The following is an 18,795-nucleotide window of genomic DNA, read 5'->3' as shown; positions in this document are numbered from 1 at the left end:
ACATCCAGGTTTGGAAGGGATTTCCTTTATTACTGCAGTCCATAATGCCCCCCTCCCCAAAATGCTCCTCCTAGAGGTCAGGGGATCCCTCAAAAACAGTGTTGGGGATAGTTGGTGATCTTCAGCAGATAGGAGGATTCCGCAAAAATCACCTCCCACTCCTGCCTGTGGAAATTCTCCATGACATCCAAGATAATATTCCCAATGGTGGGAAATAGGCCAGATCTAGGCAATCTCTTGAGTTGATTTTCAATGAGAGATAATGTTCTAGGCTTGCAGCCAAATGAGTCAAGCAGTGCCCACCTGTCAGGACCACTCATAGGCCAAAAGCCTATAGGCCAGGAGCAGATTCGTCATCTGAGGATGATCAGGATGAGCCAGGAACCAGTCTGGGGGAAGATCAAGAGGCTCAGGAGATGCACAATACCACTGGATCCCATCCAGACTCAAATGGGGGCTGGGTTGCCAAGGGCAGGTGGTCACCAAGACAAACTACCCTGCACATTAACGTTCTGGAAATGAAGGCGATTAGATATGCTTTTGCTTCTTTTTCAGAAAACCTCACCGGGAACACCATACTTGCCGCCGCGGGCAAGACGACGGCAAAGTTCCCTCTAAACAACAGGGCGGCATGGGTTCCCTTGCTCTGTCAGGAGGCAACAAGGACATGGAATTGGGCAATAGATCATCAAGTGGCCATCACTGCTATTCACATTGTGGGCTGCTCAAATGTCACAGCAGATACCCTCAGGAGGGGCAGCTTCCTGGAACACAAATGGTGCATTCATCACACATTGGTAAACCCCATATTCGAAAGATGGGGATGGCTGGTCATTGACTTGTTTGCCACTTCCACAAACCAGAGGTACCCTCAATTCTGCTCAAGGGCAGCACAGGACCCAGAGTCTCTAGGGACGCCTTCCAGTGACGCTGGCCAGATGTCCTAATGTATGCCTTTCTACCCATTCCCCTCGTCCCCAGAGTGGTTGAGAAAATACTGACAGTGCAGACGTAATCCTGGTAACGGCATTCTGGCCGAAGAATTCTCCATGTGGACTCCACCTGAAGGCCGCAACACTACACTGGGCATGTATATTGAATGTTTTCGCCGCCGTGCCCAAACTGAAATAATCAACAGAAAACACCACTCAAGATCCAATCTCAGCTGTACAGAGAAGAATGCCATAAGCAGCCTGAGAAACAATCCAACTATTATAATAAAACAAGCTGACAAGGGAGGAGCCATTGTCATAATGGACAAAACTAAATATATACAAGAAGCTGAACGACAGCTCTCAAACACCAGTTTCTACAGGCTGCTATCCACAGACCCCACTCAGGAATACCAGCGAGAACTCAACAAAATCATGAAGAAATTACCAAAACATATAGAGGAACGAATTGATATGGATTCACCTCAGGAACCTCAAGCAGGCACTTTCTACCTCCTGCCTAAGATACATAAACCTGGCAACCCTGGACGCCCCATTGTTTCGAGCATTGGAACCATCACCGTAGGAATATCAGGATATATGGACTCCCTTCTGAGACCATATGTCATTAATACCCCCAGCTATGTCCGAGACACCACAGACTTCCTAAGGAAACTGCAGTCCATCAACTGTCTCCCAGAAAACAGCATTCTAGTCACCATGGATGTGGAGTCTCTATACACCAACATCCCCCATGACGACGGCTACAAGCCATTAGAAATACCATCCCTGACAACAACACTGCAGATCTGGCTACACAACTCTGCAGATTTGTTCTCACTCACAACTACTTCTGGTTTGGTAAGGACTTATACCTTCAAATCAATGGCACTGCCATGGGCTCTCGCATGGCTCCACAATATGCCAACATTTTCATGGCAGATCTAGAACAACGTTTTCTGAACTCATACCCACTGGCACCTCTCCTTTACTTGAGATTCATTGATGACATTTTCTTTGTCTGGACTCATGGCAAAGAAGCCCTTGAAAGATTTCACCAGGCTTTCAACGACTTCCACCCCACCATCAATCTAACTATGAATTATTCCGAACAAGAAATCAACTTCCTAGACACCACAGTACGGATCCATGGGGGACACACAAGAACCACATTGTACCAGAAACCGACAGATCGGCAAACGTATCTACATGCGTCCAGCCACCACCCCAACCATATCAGACAATCCATTGTCTATAGCCAAGCCCTACGCTATAGTCGCATCTGCTCTAATCCTTCAGACAGAGATACACACTTGAGAGACCTACAGCAAACATTTTTGCAACTACAATATCCTGCAGATATGGTGCGAAAGATGATTGAGAAGGCCAGAATGATACCCAGGCACAACTTACTACAAGATAAGCCCAGAGAGAATGACAACAGAACACCTCTGGTTGTCACTTATAGCTCCCAACTAAAACCAGTCCAACGTATTATTAAGGACCTACAACCAGTGCTGGATTGTGACACTTCCCTTGCTGAAGCACTGGGGGGGTGTCCCTTTCTTGCTTACAGACAGCCGGCTAACCTAAAACAACTTCTCACCCATGATGATAAACTACTTAACAAGAACATGGACTCTGGCAGCAAGGCCTTCAACAAACCAAGGTGCCAACTTTGCCCTCATATAGATTCTAGGAACACCATCTCTGGACCCACCAATGTCAGCCATACTATCTTAGGTTCATATTCCTGCTCATCTTCTAATGTGATTTATGCCCTCACATGCCAGCAATGCCCTTCCACAATCTACATTGGACAAACAGGTCAGTCTCTTAGACAAAGATTAAATGGACATAAGTCTGACATCAGAAACCACAATATTCACAAACCAGTGGGTGAACATTTCAACCTTCCAGGACATTCTGTTGCAGATTTAAGAGTAGCAGTTCTCTTACAAAGGAATTTTAAAGGGAGATTGGAAAGAGAAACTGCTGAATTACAGTTGATATTCAAACTAAAGTCAATGCATTTACCTGGGCTGAATAAAGACCTTGCATTCATGGCCCATTACCAATGCTGATTTCTCCACACCCATCTCTCCCCTGGACATCACAGACTCTTCTGCATATCACACCTAATCCCATCAAGCCTGCTATTCACATTTACATACTGTTCCTCTACTTAAAGACCGATGGATTCACATTCTAGCTGTATCTGAAGAAGTGAGCTGTGGCTCACGAAAGCTCATACCCTACTAGGAAATATTGGTTTGCATCTAAAGAACCTGTTTGACCTGAAAGACCATGTGTGTTCCTGATTTTCATGGTTTTCCCTGTACAGCTGGCAGCCCAATGGACCATACCCCTGTTCTGTGGTTTTGTGAACTCTAGGAGCATCTGGGGTGGGGTCAGGCTCAGCAGCTGCGCCAGAAAAGTAGGAAAACCTTATTGTGCAATTGAAGCCATGCTCACACTGGTTTGGACCCAACCAATTGTGTGAGTTTGAGTGCTGACATACTTATATTTTGATTAGGAATAAGCAGCTGCAACCTTGGATGACGCAGTTGTGTGTTTTGATTTTGGCCAGTTTTACCATGTGATTGCAAGTTAAGTAGCATGAAATTTTAACTGTGCCATCCATCTCTCTATAAAAGTGCTCAACTTGTTCGTTTAAGTTATTTTTATGCTGTCGCTTCAAAGTCCTGCTTATTTATACTGATACTGATACTTACTTGTACTGTTTCTGTGAACTCCATCCACTGAAAACACAATACTAATTGTCTCATTTCCTTTATTTGAATCAAAACACAATTTTTTTAGAGTTGTTTGAAATGCTTTTGTTTAAGAATAATGCTGTTCAGTAATGCCAGAAGATTTTGAGATTCTGAAGTGAAATTATTTATAGAACTGCCTTTCAAAATGCTTGTCACAGAACAAGGGTGTGACATGACTTTAGCAACTTAGCAAAAAGAGAGGCAGCGCCTGGCAATAATGCATAGAAAAATAGGATTCAAATCCACAAGTGCCAAAACTGATTATTCATTGTTAAAAACAAAACAAGAACAAAGGTGTCACAGACCTGTTGCTCACTCTGTCATCTAAGAGCCATGTCTCTGTTAGCCGTTCTAGGCTGTGTTCATTTGGTGCAGAGATTTCTTTTTCATCCTGATATTGAAAGGGACTCTGGCATGCCAACTAGTTTAAGCATTCAAGTGTTAAAGAGACAAGTAACATTTTTGTTTCTAAAAATCTCATCTTTTAGCAGCATCATTTAGCAATTGCTTGCTCCCTCTTTTAGATAGCCAGAAATTATGTGCATACTGAAATGTTTAATAATTTATTATTAGGTCTATGACCGCAGCCTTTGACCAAGGGAGGAGGAAAGGGAGGAGAAGACGAGGGAGGATAGGAAGCATAATACATAGTAAACATGATAAGGATAATACAATCTTAAGTTAACAATGCTAAAAATTAGGCGTCAGCCCAATAAGTAATAATCCTAACTAAAATAAACTGGGGGCGGAGCGAACTGACTAAAAATTGCCAGAGGTAGGCGTTGAGAGTTCTTTCTTCTTAAGAGCAGCCAGTCTGGCCAAAAAGCGGGCAACATTCAATGTGGCTGCACCATTAGTTGAGTCGCCAAGCAAAAAAGGCAACGCCCAGGCATGTAGAGGGAGGTTCAAGCTGGTGAGGATTGGAGCAATAAGAGCATCTCTATCTTGAGACCAGCGAGGACAGCGGAGCATCAGATGGTCCAACGTTTCAATTTCGCCCGTGTTACATGGGCAGAGACGGTCTGGAAAAGGTATCCTGGTATATCTGCCCAACATGACCATGGATGGAAAGCATACTGAAATGTATTAGCTATCTGAATGAACTGATACCCCTGGAATGGTGTTGCTAAAGCTAGCTAACAACATAGCAGCCTGGCTGAGGTTAAGTGGGTTTGGGTCTGGTGGGGTGGTGCTTCAGAATCCTGTGTTTGTTGATGCTTTGAGTTTCATCACAGAAAAAATGGAAGATGTAAATATAATGCTAAATAGATCCCCACAGCAATTAAGTGAGTTGCGACTGCTATGTTGAGTACCAGGTGGTATACTGGGTAGAGTGGCAGACTAGGATCAGGGGAGTACTGATTTCAAATCCCCATTCTCCCATGAAGCTCACTAGATGACCCTGGGCCCGTCACTCTCTCTCTGCCTAACCTACCTCTCAGGGCTTGTTGAGAGTATAATATGGAGGAGGAACCATGTACAGCATCCTGTGCTTCATGGAGGAAGTGTGGAATAAAAATCCAATAAAATATATATTTCAGGCAGTATTTTAATAATTTTAACCAGTTTATCAATTAAACTGACATCTATGTGTAGTTTTCTCCCTGTATGAGAGTCTGTTGTGTTTTTTCCCTTCTTTTCTGGGGTAATTGACAATCATAGAAGCATTGCAAAATGATCTTTCTTAGTGATAGTTTGGTGCGTGCTTACATTTGGGGATGATTTAGTATCTTATATTAAGTAGGTTATGCATTTTCTGCATTTCAGAATGATCATTGTGTCCTCCTCCCAAAGCATTTCTCTCTAGATAGGAGTTAAAGGAGAGAAAGCTGGGAGAAGCGGGGGGGGGGGAATGGACAAAAGGTATCTATTCAATTATTTTGTTCCTGAGCTGGGGATCCACTGCAGAGAATCCTTGTCTGCAAAGTAGTCTTCACTGTACTACCAGGAAAAAATATGCTTCCTCTTTTTTTGTTTTGTGGGGTACTCTTTGTGGTTAGCTTATTCTAGTCACTTTAGGAAGAGAAAATAACTCATGCCCCTGTGGGAAATTAAAAGTAAATGATCTATTTTGTAATAGCAGAAATGTTTTTTGTCTCTCTACATGCAGCTTTTGCGAGAACTGAAGCACCCTAATGTGATTGCATTACAGAAGGTGTTCCTTTCTCACAGTGATAGAAAGGTGTGGCTGCTGTTTGATTATGCTGAACATGATTTGTGGGTAAGTTCAGAATTTCCTGGAGATTTGATTGTTTTGCATGTGTGTCTATAGCTAGAAGGTCTTAAAACTCCTAGTTAAATATGCAAAATTGCCCAGTTTTCATGTGTTGGCATAATTGGTATATCACACAGAAGGCCCATGGAAACCTGACTCAGGTACCGTAGGGAATCTTTTACTAAATGAAGAAATCTCATATTTAGATTGCCCAGAGTTTTTAGGTTTACTTTTAGCTGTAAAGACCAGAAGCCTTTCCTCTTCTTTTGTCCCTTCTTCCCTGCCCCCACCCCCAGCATTTTTGCCCCTAATCAAAGCTAAGACTTCTGAGAGCCTGTTCAGACTCCTGGAATTGATTTTGGCCTATTCCATGTCACTGTGGTACATTCAAGACTATACAGTTTTTGAGACTTTTGTATATATTGCAAATGGAGATCCCAGTTTTTGCTCTTCTACAATTAAGAGAGAAAAATCAAATAGCTATTTTGATCTACTCCCTATCCAAAGTTGTCTTAAAAACAAACCCTCTTGAGGATGCAGAAATATTTATTTTCCTTTTTAATGCAGAAATATTTATTTTCCTCCTTAAATCAGAAAAAGGATATCAGCACCCTGGAGAAACTTTTTCAAAAATAGTGTTATTGTGTTTTTAATTATTGAATTACCCAAATCTGTTTTTACTGCTGCATTTGCAAAAATCAGATGACTGAGTTCTAGGGCCCTTCTACGCTTTTAATTTTAAAAGGTGATAATCTTTGAAACTGTCACTTCATTGTTGAGTTGGTAGGCTTCAGCAAAGCTGTGTCAGGAAAGGCATAGCTGCTGAAAGATTGCTTGCTTTTTGAAGGGGTCACCAGAGCCACATCGCAGAGTTCTTGAGGCACATCTAGTGTAAATTCTGACTTTTTCTTTGAACAGACGTCCTGTGGTCTCTCAGAAACAACTTTAGAATTCTTAGTTTTAAAAGCCATATGTTGTGCGATGTGGCAGATGGGAATGAAACAGATGCTTGGAAATCAGTACAAATAAGATGCTGTTCAGATATTGCTTATAAGTGGGGATTTTATATATGCCAATTACTCATGCTTCTAATTCCTCATGTGTAATCTGAAAATTAAATACTTGCCCTAGATTTCTGATGGAAACGTTGTTGTTACTTTGGTGCTTTTGTGATGAAGGTTATGCTGAATAAGGGTTATGCTGAAAGATCATGATGGGTAGCCGGGTTAGTGTGTCACGAGCAGTAGAAAAGAGCAAGAGTCCAGTAGCACCTTAAAGACTAACTGTTAGTCTTTAAGGTGCTACTGGACTCTTGCTCTTTTCTAGGGCTATGCTGACATGGAAGTTGCATTTGCATGTGACAGACTAATGTATTAGTAATGGACCTGTATGATAAAAGCCGATTATGCAAGACCTAAGTAATAATTTACAGACAAGGAAAATACATGTGTACAGTGTTCAAAGTAAAAATAAAATCTTGACATTTCATGCTGCTGCATGCACAGTATAATTTAATTGGGTAGACGTGTTCTTACAGATTTACTAACATGCTCCCACACACTTTTGAAGTTTTTCCTATCATGTTTAATTACACGAAGAATGAGTGTACACATGAAAGCTCAAATTTGTTAGAGCCTTGTTATAAATAGCTTCATTTTATATGTATAGAGCTTCAACTATGTATTAGCAGAACTTATTTGCTTTTAAAAACAGCCAGAAAACAGTGCTTTGTTGCTTGCATGAGCAGCATGTTTAAGAAGACAGTTTGGAGATCTTTCCCATTTGGCTGCTACTTGCACTGAAAGGCATCCCCATGATCAATAGCTTTCTAGCATCACTGTGTAGTTCTTGGTGGTTACATAGGCATAATCCCAGTTGTATACATTTCATTGTCTGTGTGAAGCTCCCTCACCCCTGAGAAGGTCTCCCTGCCTTCTGCTGTCCCACCAGCAAAGAGGGTAACTGGTCCACCAGCCTCAGAATTAGGAAGGAGAGGGAGTGCTGGCATTCGAGTTCTCTTCCTTCCCTAGATTGATTCTCCATGCTCTCTCTGTTTCTTTCTGGTCTTAGCTCAGTCAGTTGCTTCCTCCCTAGCCAGGTATTGTACCTCTCCCAAACTTTTGTATAGCTTTATGTGCAAAGGATTTTGATTAAAGCTATACATGAATTTAAAATATCGGATTTCAAGCTGATATATATACTTATAATCAAGTAGGATATCTGGTTTAGTTTGCCGACTCTCTTTTCATCACAGTAAAAAAACATAACTGAGTTATTGTTAAGAGGATATCAGTTCTTCCTGTTGGTTTTTACAAGATCAAGTCCATTGTCCAAAAGATACTATACTGTTTGCCTTCCTTTAGTGTTTATCAATCTCAGGAAATCTTTTGTGTAAGTAAATAAAATTCCAAATTCTAATACATTTGTAATTAAGTGTTTGGCTTAGGTGCTCTTATATCCTGGAGTAAATCTTCAGTGAAAAAAATGGATTATTGCAGAATCTAGAATATTTGGGTTCTAAGACTGTGCTCATCTAAAAGTGATCAAGATTCAGGTGATAACCAAGGCATGATCAAGGTGTGGTCAGTAATAAATGAGTGAGATGTGAAGAACATGAACCAGAATTATTATTGTAGAAGCGGAGAGTCAACAGGTGTCTTATTGAAGAAGAAATGTAAGGGTTGGAAAGCATGCTAACATTCTAAGGGGCAAAAGAAATGGACATATTGACAGATAAACATGTACATTTAGATACTAAATACTGATATTGCTGACAAGTCCAAGTCAGATGAAAGTCATTCTCTTTCCTTCCTCCCTCTTCCCATTCAGGAATGGGTTCATGCACAGGTGCTTTGCTCCTCTCTGTTTTTTTCCATTGTATAGGAGCCCCGTGGCGCAGAGTGTTAAGCTGTAGTACTGCAGTCAAAAGCTCTGCTCACAACCTGAGTTTGATCCCAACGGAAGTTGGTTTCAGGTAGCCGACTCAAAGTTGACTCAGCCTTCCATCCTTCCAAGGTCGGTGAAATGAGTACCCAGCTTGCTGGGGGTAAAGGGAAGATGTCTGGGGAAGGCACTGGCAAACCACCCCGCAAACAAAGTCTGCCTTGGAAACGTCGGAATGTGACGTCACCCCATGGGTCAGGAATGACCCAGTGCTTGCACAGGGGACCTTTACCTTTTTACCTCTCACTGCAAGTACAATGTAACAGCTGAAGGGAGTTTGAATACTGGAATTCCTTCGTCCTGCATGATAAAATCACATAGCAGGCTTTCTGTCTATGATTGATAGAATGATGAAATGTTAACTTACAGCTCAACCCAAGTTGCTAAATGTTAAAGGTTTGTTAGATTATAAATTCCTAGCCTCAGTAATCATATAGTAAGATCATTCTCTTGAATTGCATTTGGTGGTATCTTGGAAAGGGTGTGTGAGCTTTCAGATGTTTAAAAAAGTCATCGTGTTGCCTCATTATGGGCACATCAGTCTTTTATGTTGCATTCAGACTATGGAAACTAAGGTGACAGCCAAATATTTACCTTTTTATGTTGAAATACCAGTCTCTGAAGGAGTACTTTGTGATGATGAAAACATTAATTAGCAGAATAAGTAAACTTAGATTGTGTTGACAGCATTTTTTGTTACAGTTATTATTTACATAGCACTATAATATACATGAGCAAGAGGAATGTACAATGGCAGTCCCTTGCCCTGAGCAGCTTACAGTCTAAAATTTGCAAAAGGGAGGTGGCAACAGGCTGAGGAGAAGAAGATGGAGGTGAGCTTAGGCAAAGAAGAGGATGCATTTCATTTAGCTATGCATGTGTAAATTTAATTTTGGTAGGAATGGTGGATTTAAGAGGTGACACTTGAAGGATTTATGGAAAAGAAAAAAAATTGTCAATTTACTCATACAAAACCGAATTTGGAATTTTCCTATCTAGTCATTCAATTGGGGAGTAATAAGGACAGGTTTTTACTTACTGAAGTGATTTTCAACCATTGGAACTTCTGTATATGTCTTGTCTGTTTTTCAGTGTACCAGAATAAATGGAGAAAAACCTAATTAGAAATATTTTAAATTAGCAGTCCTGTAGTCTCTCAGTGCTTTAAGTTTTTTGGTCTAGTGAACAGGTAGTGTGATTACTCTTAAGTCCTCAGGCCTTTTCAGATTTTAAAACCTTAGTTTTAAAGCAGGGTGTGGGTGCTAGAGTGAGTGTTTCTGGTATAACATGCTGGAAATTTACCAAGGAATATTCCTGCTTAAAGACATAGTTTATATGGGGATTATAGTCAACTGTGCTGCTTTAACCCGTTGAAGAATAATAGTGCTGTATAGGAATTCCTTCCTCTCTGCTACGGAAAGCTTCCTTCTCTGTGCTTCAGTCCCATAGATTCTTCTCCATGCATTAAATTATTTATGAAGGATATTTGGAACTCATAGCATCTGTTCTGGAGGCTTTCTTCTAATCCTAAATGTGTGGTTCTGGCTACTCAGGTCCAGTGATGCTAACTGTAGATCACAAATCAGGAAACAGCCTGCAGGACATGAACCTCCTCTTGCTTCCTTCTCCCCTCTCCAGCACAGTTTCTCCCCCTTGCTTTCATTGTTGGCCTTAATGTTACATTTGCACAGTTATTAACCATGATACAAGCTATCCACGCTTCCTATCTTAACTAGAATTTGAAACTAGGATTGTGAAGGTATGTGGTTAACATCACTGCTGATATAATCCTACCAGTGGCTGAAGGATGACTATTCGTGCCAGAGAGCAGAGGAGGAGGGACAGGGATTGAATGCAGATTCTTAAGGCTGACTCATGATGTATAAACTTCAGTTCGAAGCTAGCTAGTGTTGCATTTGCACCAAACCTCTGTGATGAGAGAAGTGCACTTTATGTAGGATTAGAAGAAGAAGAGTTGGTTTTTATATGCCGACTTTCTCTGCCACTTAAGGGAGAATCAAACCGGCTTACAATCACCTTCCCTTCCCCTCCCCACAACAGACACCCTGTGAGGTAGGTGAGGCTGAGAGAGAATGACTTGCCCAAGGTCACCCAGCTGGCTTCGTGTGTAGGAGTGGGGAAACAAATCCAGTTCACCAGATTAGCCTCCGCCGCTCATGTGGAGGAGTGGGGAATCAAACCCGGTTCTCCAGATCAGACTCCACCGCTCCAAACCACTGTTCTTAACCACTACACCACGCTGGCTCTGTAGATACTATATTAGATACTATACTCTTATTATTCCATATGTTCCAGGGCTTTTGCCGAGGCTGGCAGTATTAATGCTAGGGAGCCACAGCAAAGCTGGGGTCAGGCCAGCTGTGGGGAGCTGCCACTATCATTTCCACCTATGTTGAGGTAGCAAACCTGAGGTCGGGGGTGGGGCTGGGGAGCTGCCGCGGTGGCAAAGCTGGGTCGAGAGGGCTGGGAGGGAATCATTCCCCCCCCTGCGATTCTTGCAGATCTGCACTTATATTTGTATTGTCTAAACATTTGTATAAGCAAAATTTAAAAATACAAACTTGTCAGGTTTCCATAATATGTTCAGAATATGGAAGTCAGTATAGATCTCCAGAATCTGTTTCTTTAAGAACTTAAATGTATACGTTACCATAGAATTGCTTTAAAACTATGCATTGATGGCATGGAAACTCGAAAAATGTCAGCAAGGCACTAATTTGCAAGGAAAATCCATTTCAATCCAAGTAGCTTTTGACTCACCATGTTGCATTTTCATTTTCTGAAACCTCATCAAAAGGGTGTGTGTGTACGCTTAAAGTCTTATCTACCATTTTAGTAAGGGGTTCTTAAGTATAACAGTGCTGTTATTGGAGAATAATGTTATGTCAAGATGCTTTCATTTTTATGCTCTTCTTTATTTCCAGCATATTATCAAGTTCCACCGGGCCTCAAAAGCAAACAAAAAACCCATGCAGTTGCCAAGATCTATGGTCAAATCACTACTTTATCAGATTCTTGATGGAATCCATTATCTCCATGCGAACTGGGTGCTTCATAGAGACCTAGTAAGTGCTGTGACTTTTAACTGATTAAGAATATTTGAACTATGTGTGTGTTTCAGGGTATTGGAATAAAACCCTAAATATTAATCTTGTTGATCATTGCATTTCTTCTTGTTGTTGCTGGATACTCTTAGGGGTAATCTTTCTGTCCTAATTAGTTCTTATCTGCAGCATCTGTCACAAGACAATGACACTGTGTCTGGTGCAAGGGATAATGCAGATAAAGTTACAAGCAAAAGGTTCATCAGTCAGCTGCTTGTATTTTCTGAGCAATTTGTTCTGAAATAGCAGGTAGCCATGGTTTACAGCAATTGTTTACCATTGTAAAATTTAATACACTGATATTTTGTAGGGCGTACCTCTTGGAGACATTGTCTTTCTGCCCAACTTTCTCACGAATTGAGATGTTTCTTAAGCAGATAACAGAAGTAACCCTGGAAATGTCCAGGCTTGTGCACTAGCTCCCTTCCCATTTCTACTTACTTTTGCATTAACTCAGAAATTTAATCATTTCCACTTTTCTAGGAAACAATAGTTTCTGGTTATTATTTTCTTCATTGATACCTCATCTTTCTTTCCAGTGGGGACCTAAAGAGGCTTACATCATTCTCTTCTCCATTTTATCCTCACATCCATCCTGTGTGTTAGGGTAGGCTGAGACTGGCCCAAGGTCACTGAACAAGCATCCTTGGCAGAGTGGGGATTTGAACCTGGGTCTGCAGATCCTAGTCCGATACTCCGACCACTACACCACATCGGCTGTCTGTGTCCGAACTACACATTGTTTGTTCTCTTCCTTCAAACAAGGATTCCAAATCACAGTTTAATCCTGGTTTGGAGTCTTTTTGTAGAGGCAAGAGAGCAATTCCTACCTTGTGGTTTGTACATAACAACCTATGGTACTGTGATAGTAAAAATGAATAATTTCTGAGCTCTTCTTGAAGGAAGGGGGGGGAACAGGTGCACAAATCTGAGGGTTTCCAAAACTTATTTCTTTGATGCTAAACTATGGCTTGCTGTTAAGGTTTGTGCTACTGATAGACATGCTATTTTTCTTGTATTGTGGGTTAATTCCTAATTTGGAGCATAATTAAGTGCAAAATGTTTTTTAATTTTCATTATACTAACAAGGGAATATGTGTGGTTTTAACTTTTGAGTCACAACGAGCAATTTTTATCACATTTTAAAATTTGCGATATTTGCAGTTTGCCTTTATCACTGAGACTCAAGATGGATTACACAGTGTAAATCAATACAGTCAGGGTGGGACATCCAATAAACAATGCAATAGGATTAGGATTGCAGGAATCTGAAACAAAGCATAAGTATTAACATGTCAAGTTAAATGATGCAGAAATGACGTAGTAGGATAATACAACAACAGATAGTACATACTATACACAGTAGTACCAATGCCACTATTTGACTCAGAAAGACAATAGCTTGACTGCAAAACTTTTAAGAGTGGTAGCTATGAACCACATACAGAAGATGCTCAAGCTCACGGATGGGAATCTTATGAAGAGAGGTTGAACGAACTGGGTATTTTTAGTCTTAATTTTAGAGGGGAGACAACTGCAGAACATGATTACACCTTCAAATATCTGAAGGTCTGTCATACAGACTTGTTCTCTGCTGTTTCAAGGCGGGTGTGGGGGAGGGATTATATCTAAGATTTCAGTTGAACATTCAGAGAAACTTCCTAATGGTAAGACCCATTTGCCAATTGAAACCGTTCTTCTGTGCGCGCGCGGGGGGAGGGGGGCTCCCATTTGCTCGAGGTTTTCAAGTAAAGGCCATGCAGTCATCTGTTGAGAATGCGCTAGTTATGATTTCCTGCTCTGAGTAGGGGATTAGACTAGATGGCGTATTATAACACCTCTCACAACTCTGATTCTGCTGAATTATGTGGACTTTCATTGTAGGGAAATATAAGAATTGAAAAGAGCCTCTTGTTGTAGCATAAAACGTCTGTACTCATGCTGGAGTCAGAAGGTATACAAGGATAGTACGGTACTTCAGGAATAATACAGTTTAGGGTAACTTGAAAATAATATTTTATCAAACTATCAAATACAGCTGCACTTGATTATATATGGATATATGGCTTTTACTTTGTTCAGGGGATTGGCTATGTTTTGAGAATAAAATATATGTAATTGGTTTACTACTTGCTTTATGTGCATTAGCTCCCAGACTAAATATGTAGCATTTCCATTTAAAAGCAATTCTGGTTGGGAAAGAACCTAAGAGCTTAGACCAAATGGTGTTTGATTGTGCTCTCATAAGAACATATGAGTTATATTGGATCAGACCAGTGGTCCAGTGGACATCCAGTTGCAATAATGTTTATATCTATTACGATAGATGTTTATATCTATCAACAAGAGTAAAATTGCACCATCATTTCTCAAAAAAAGCCCAAAAGCCAAAATATGAGTTCCTGAAGTAAGAGTGATGGTGACCAGGAATGCAGAGAAATGGGTTTGTGACAGGCATGTGGATGCATGCCTGGTATTAAGATAATGGCCATCACATACTATTTAGATAGGATGGTAGTGCAAACTATAGTTCATGGTTGTGATATATGTTGGTATTGGGTTTTTTGAAAATATAGTGATGTCTTGGAAGCAAAATATAGGCAATGAGGTAGGATGTTGAAGTCCAGAACCTCAAGGGCTGCGTTATCGTAAATAAGTACCAGGTGCAAGGGCAGCTACAGAGGCAGAATGCATATTCCTAATAAGTGATTGTGGAAGCACTGGGGGACTGTTTGTTTGGAAGACTTCAGCTGCATTTGACACAAAAGTGAACAAAACTTCTTGTTGTCAATTTTTTTTTAAAAGATCGTTGCAATGGCAAATGTGTTGCTCTATATGTCCGAGACCACTGAATGAAATAAGAAACATGTTTTGTCGCCAAACTGCTGTGGGTCGAAACAGCAGGTGTTACAGTCCTGGTGGCAGTCTTTAGAGCTAAATAATAAGATCAATAGCTTTCAGTATACTTCCACAGAAAATTATAAGTTTATGTGCCTAATGTTACATTGGAAGTGTTCTTTCAATGATGAGAAAGGTGAGAAAAAGAACGAATAGCAATTAGGGAATAAAGGGGTTAATCTTATTGTGGAGAGCTAAGTACCTAAAGAACAAGAAGCAGGAATAAATGAACATTTTCTATAAATTGATGGCACAGCTGTATTTGAAATATTGTATATAGCTCTGACTTTTCTGTCTCAAAATGTATTGTAGTGCTGGAACAAGTATAGAAAAAGAAACAAAAATGATCATTCAATAGTATAATCTTCTGTACAAAATGCTGAAGCATTTGGGACTTTAATCTTGCAGTAAATGTGATGGGAAACTATATTTTCTCTCAGTGTGGCCCCAGTCCATGCATTTAAGTATCCACAGATGGGCCCACACTTGACTATTAGAATATCAGATGTTTTTTATTTGTCAGCCACCTTGAGTATTCTTTTTGATCAGAAAGACAGGATACAAATAAATAAATTAAAATAAAAAATCAAGGAGCTGAGCAGCAGTCCCCCAGCACTACCATCTGAAACATACCTTTAAGATGGAACAAAAACCACCACATCATAGTACCTCCCAGTCCCAACTCTGAAAGGCAATCCAATAGGATACCTTGATTGATGGTATCAGAAGCTGTTGAGAGGCCCAGGTGAATTGCCCTCCCCCATCCATTTCCCCACACGCTTCATCCACCAGGACAACTGAGGCTATTTCAGTCTTATATCCAGGCCTGAAGCCAGACTGAAACAAACCCAAATAATTCACTTCATCCAGGAAACCCTGGAATTGTCCAGCCATTACTCTTGCAATCACTTCGTTCAAGAGTGGTCCATTCCTGGCTGGTTGATAATTATTCAAATTTCCTGGGTACAGAGTAGGTTTCTTTAGGAGTGACTATACCACCACCTGTTTCATGGGGTAGGCAACCACCCCCTCTCTCAAGGAGATATTCATTATCTCTCAGAGCCAGTCAGCCATCTCCCCCCCCCCCCCAGATTTATGTAGCCATGAAGGGCAAGGGCCATAGGAGCAGGTGGTGGGCCTTAAACATCCAAGGTTCCTGTCCACACATCCTCAGTTTGCATAAACAGAAAAGTATCCCAAACAACTAGACAAGGCAGCATCCAGGCACCATCTGACCCTGACGTACCGTATATACTCGTGTATAAGCCGAGTTTTTCAGCCCAAAAAAAAGGGCTGAAAAAGCCGGCCTCGGCTTATACACGAGTCAATACGGTAGAAGGGGGAAGGAGGGAGGAGGGAGGGGGGAACTTACCTCTGCTGCCGAGCCACCGCCATTTTCTCCCCCCGGGAGGGGCCCTGGGCAGCCTCTCTGCAGCCGCAGGGAAGCTGCCCTGGCCCCCCCCGGCCCCCACCGCCATTTTCTCCCGCCGGGAGGGGCCCTGGGCAGCCTCTCTGCAGCCGCAGGGAAGTTGCCCTGGCCCCCTCCGGCCCCCGCCGCCATTTTCTCCCGCCGGGAGGGGCCCTGGGCAGCCTCTCTGCAGCCGCAGAGAGCTTCCTTGGCCCCCCCCTCCGGCCCCCGCCGCCATTTTCCCCGGCCGGGAGGGGCCCTGGGCAGCCTCTCTGCAGCCGCAGAGAGGCTGCCCTGCCCCCCCGGCCCCCGCCGCCATTTTCTCCCGCCGGGAGGGGCCCTGGGCAGCCTCTCTGCAGTCGCAGAGAGGCTTCCCCGGCCCTCCCGGCCCCCGCCGCATTTTCCCCGCCGGGAGGGGCCATGGGAGGCCCCTGACCGTCGCGCCGCTACCGCCCACGCGCCTGGGCGCCTTCCTCCGGCCGGCAGCGGCCTGGAGGGGCCTCCTGCCAGCCCAGGAAGGACGCGCCGCCGCCGCTTCGCCGCCTCTCCAGGTAAGGAGTGGGTTCAGGGTCTTTTCCCCCTCCCCCCTTGGATGGGACTGGGGTCGGGGTGGGTCGGGAGGGCCTGGGAGGCGGCGGGAAGGCGACCTGGGGCAGGGGCCCTGCGCTCTAAAATGGCGGCCGCCATTTTAGAGCGCAGCATTGCGGGTAAAGGAAATTTCTTATTGCCCCTCGGTTTATACGCGGGTCAATAAGAAATTCCCTTTTCTGGCCTCTAATTTGGGGGGTCGGCTTATACTCGGGTCGGCTTATACCCGAGTATATACGGTAATAAAATATAAATTTTACAGAGCAGGAGGAGCTATATTAGTTTCCAGTTGCCCCATTTCTAATGAGCCCACAAATCAATCTCGGAAACTCCCTGTTCCACTTGTTTATGGCATTATATCCCCTACATATACTACCCACTTTGTTTTCTACTGACTTGAGAGTCAGCGAGGTGTAGTGGTTAAGAGAGGTGGTTTGGAGCCAGGGACTCTGATCTGGAGAACCGGGTTTGATTCCTCACTCCTCCACATGAACAGCAGACGCTAATCTGGTGAACTGGATTTGTTTCCCCACTCCTCCACATAAAGCCAGCTGGGTGACCTTAGGCTAGTCACACTCTCTCAGCCCCACCTATCTCACAGGGTGTCTGTTGTGGGGAGGGGAAGGGAAGGTGATTGTAAGCCAGTTTGATTCTCCTTAAAAGGTAGAGAAAAATGGCATATAAAAAACAACTCTTCTTCCTCTTCTCTAGTGTTTAATCTAAAATTATTCTCTAGCTCTATTCTGTGACTGTGGTTTCCTGTTTCTCTCAAACTTGCAGGAATTTGTCTATTCTAGAAAGTGTTGGGAAGGATTTTGATGAACAATTGGCTTCTATATTTTTATAGCTAGGAGCCTCGGGAACATATTAAAATCTGTTTTGTTCAACACTATATGTAAACTAATCCTTCTATCCTTGTTTTTTTAAATATATATATATATATCATTGCAGACCTTGGGCTTCATTGTTATTTTACTTAGTTCTTTTATAGCGTGCCTCTTTTTACTGAGACTCAAGGCAGATTACACAATGTAAAACAATCAAATAGCATGAGACAAGCATTAGAAACAACACAGAAAAGTATTAGACACAATAAATGGCGTTGATGAAAGCAATTGGTCACTATTTTGTGACATTTTGATTGGTCCTAGTATGTAATACTTCTTTCCCCATAGAGCAATGTGGCTCCCTAAAATTCTTGTCTAATTGCAGATTTTACCTGCTTCCCAAATCAGCATTATACAAGTGGGCACCTGTAACAAAATGTTGCAGAATGTTATGAAATTCCATTCATGTTGAAGCTATACTTGACGGAGCTTACTCCCTATTAATTATGCATAGGATTGTGACAGCAGTTTCCTTTGCAGATCCTCATTTTAATCATCCTAAAGGAACATTTCCCTCATAGGACAGCTGTTTTGGGCATATGAGGGGGAAGTGGAGAGTTTGCTTTTTCTACCCATCCACTACCCAACAGCATTTTAGAATAGTTAAACATATTTATTTATTTACTTAGAAAATGCATGTTCTTCCTCTCCAGAGAACCTGCTCAAGGCAGTTTATAAAATAAAACAGGATAAAAATAATAACACAGAATAAAACGTTCTAAAAATTAACACTCTATCAACAACCCAGCCAGAGCATAAAGGCAACATAAAACATCCAGCATCCTGAAATGGTTCTCATAAAAGAGTTCTCAGGCAAGAAGCAGACTATAAAAACGATTTTAAAAGAGCAACACCTTAATTAGATGCCTAAGTAAGAAAGATTTTGGCCTAGCAGCTAAAAGAAGGATAGGCGTCAGGGGAGCCTCAAAATGAAGGACCATCTACAGGAGAGGTGAGGCTGATGAAGAAGCCCGGACTCTGATCATCACTTGATGAAGCACAGAGAACAGGGCTTGTGTGGG

General features: G+C 42.1%; 1 protein-coding gene across 2 annotated transcripts in view; it reads left to right on the top strand.

The window, feature by feature from the left end:
• The window catches only part of CDK19 (cyclin dependent kinase 19), a 109,813-nt gene that overhangs the window by 31,706 nt on the left and 59,312 nt on the right, over positions 1–18,795 (top strand). For both annotated transcript variants that reach the window (XM_056856930.1, XM_056856932.1), the window contains 2 exons: positions 5,820–5,930; positions 11,813–11,953. In XM_056856930.1, coding sequence (XP_056712908.1) covers positions 5,820–5,930; positions 11,813–11,953 — 252 coding nt within the window. The remainder of the gene's footprint in view (positions 1–5,819; positions 5,931–11,812; positions 11,954–18,795) is intronic.

The sequence above is a fragment of the Euleptes europaea genome, chromosome 10 (genome assembly GCF_029931775.1).
Source record: "Euleptes europaea isolate rEulEur1 chromosome 10, rEulEur1.hap1, whole genome shotgun sequence".
Lineage (NCBI taxonomy): Eukaryota > Metazoa > Chordata > Lepidosauria > Squamata > Sphaerodactylidae > Euleptes > Euleptes europaea.
The sequence above is the reverse complement of the archived record's forward strand: the minus strand, read 5'-3'. Positions and strand labels throughout refer to the sequence as shown.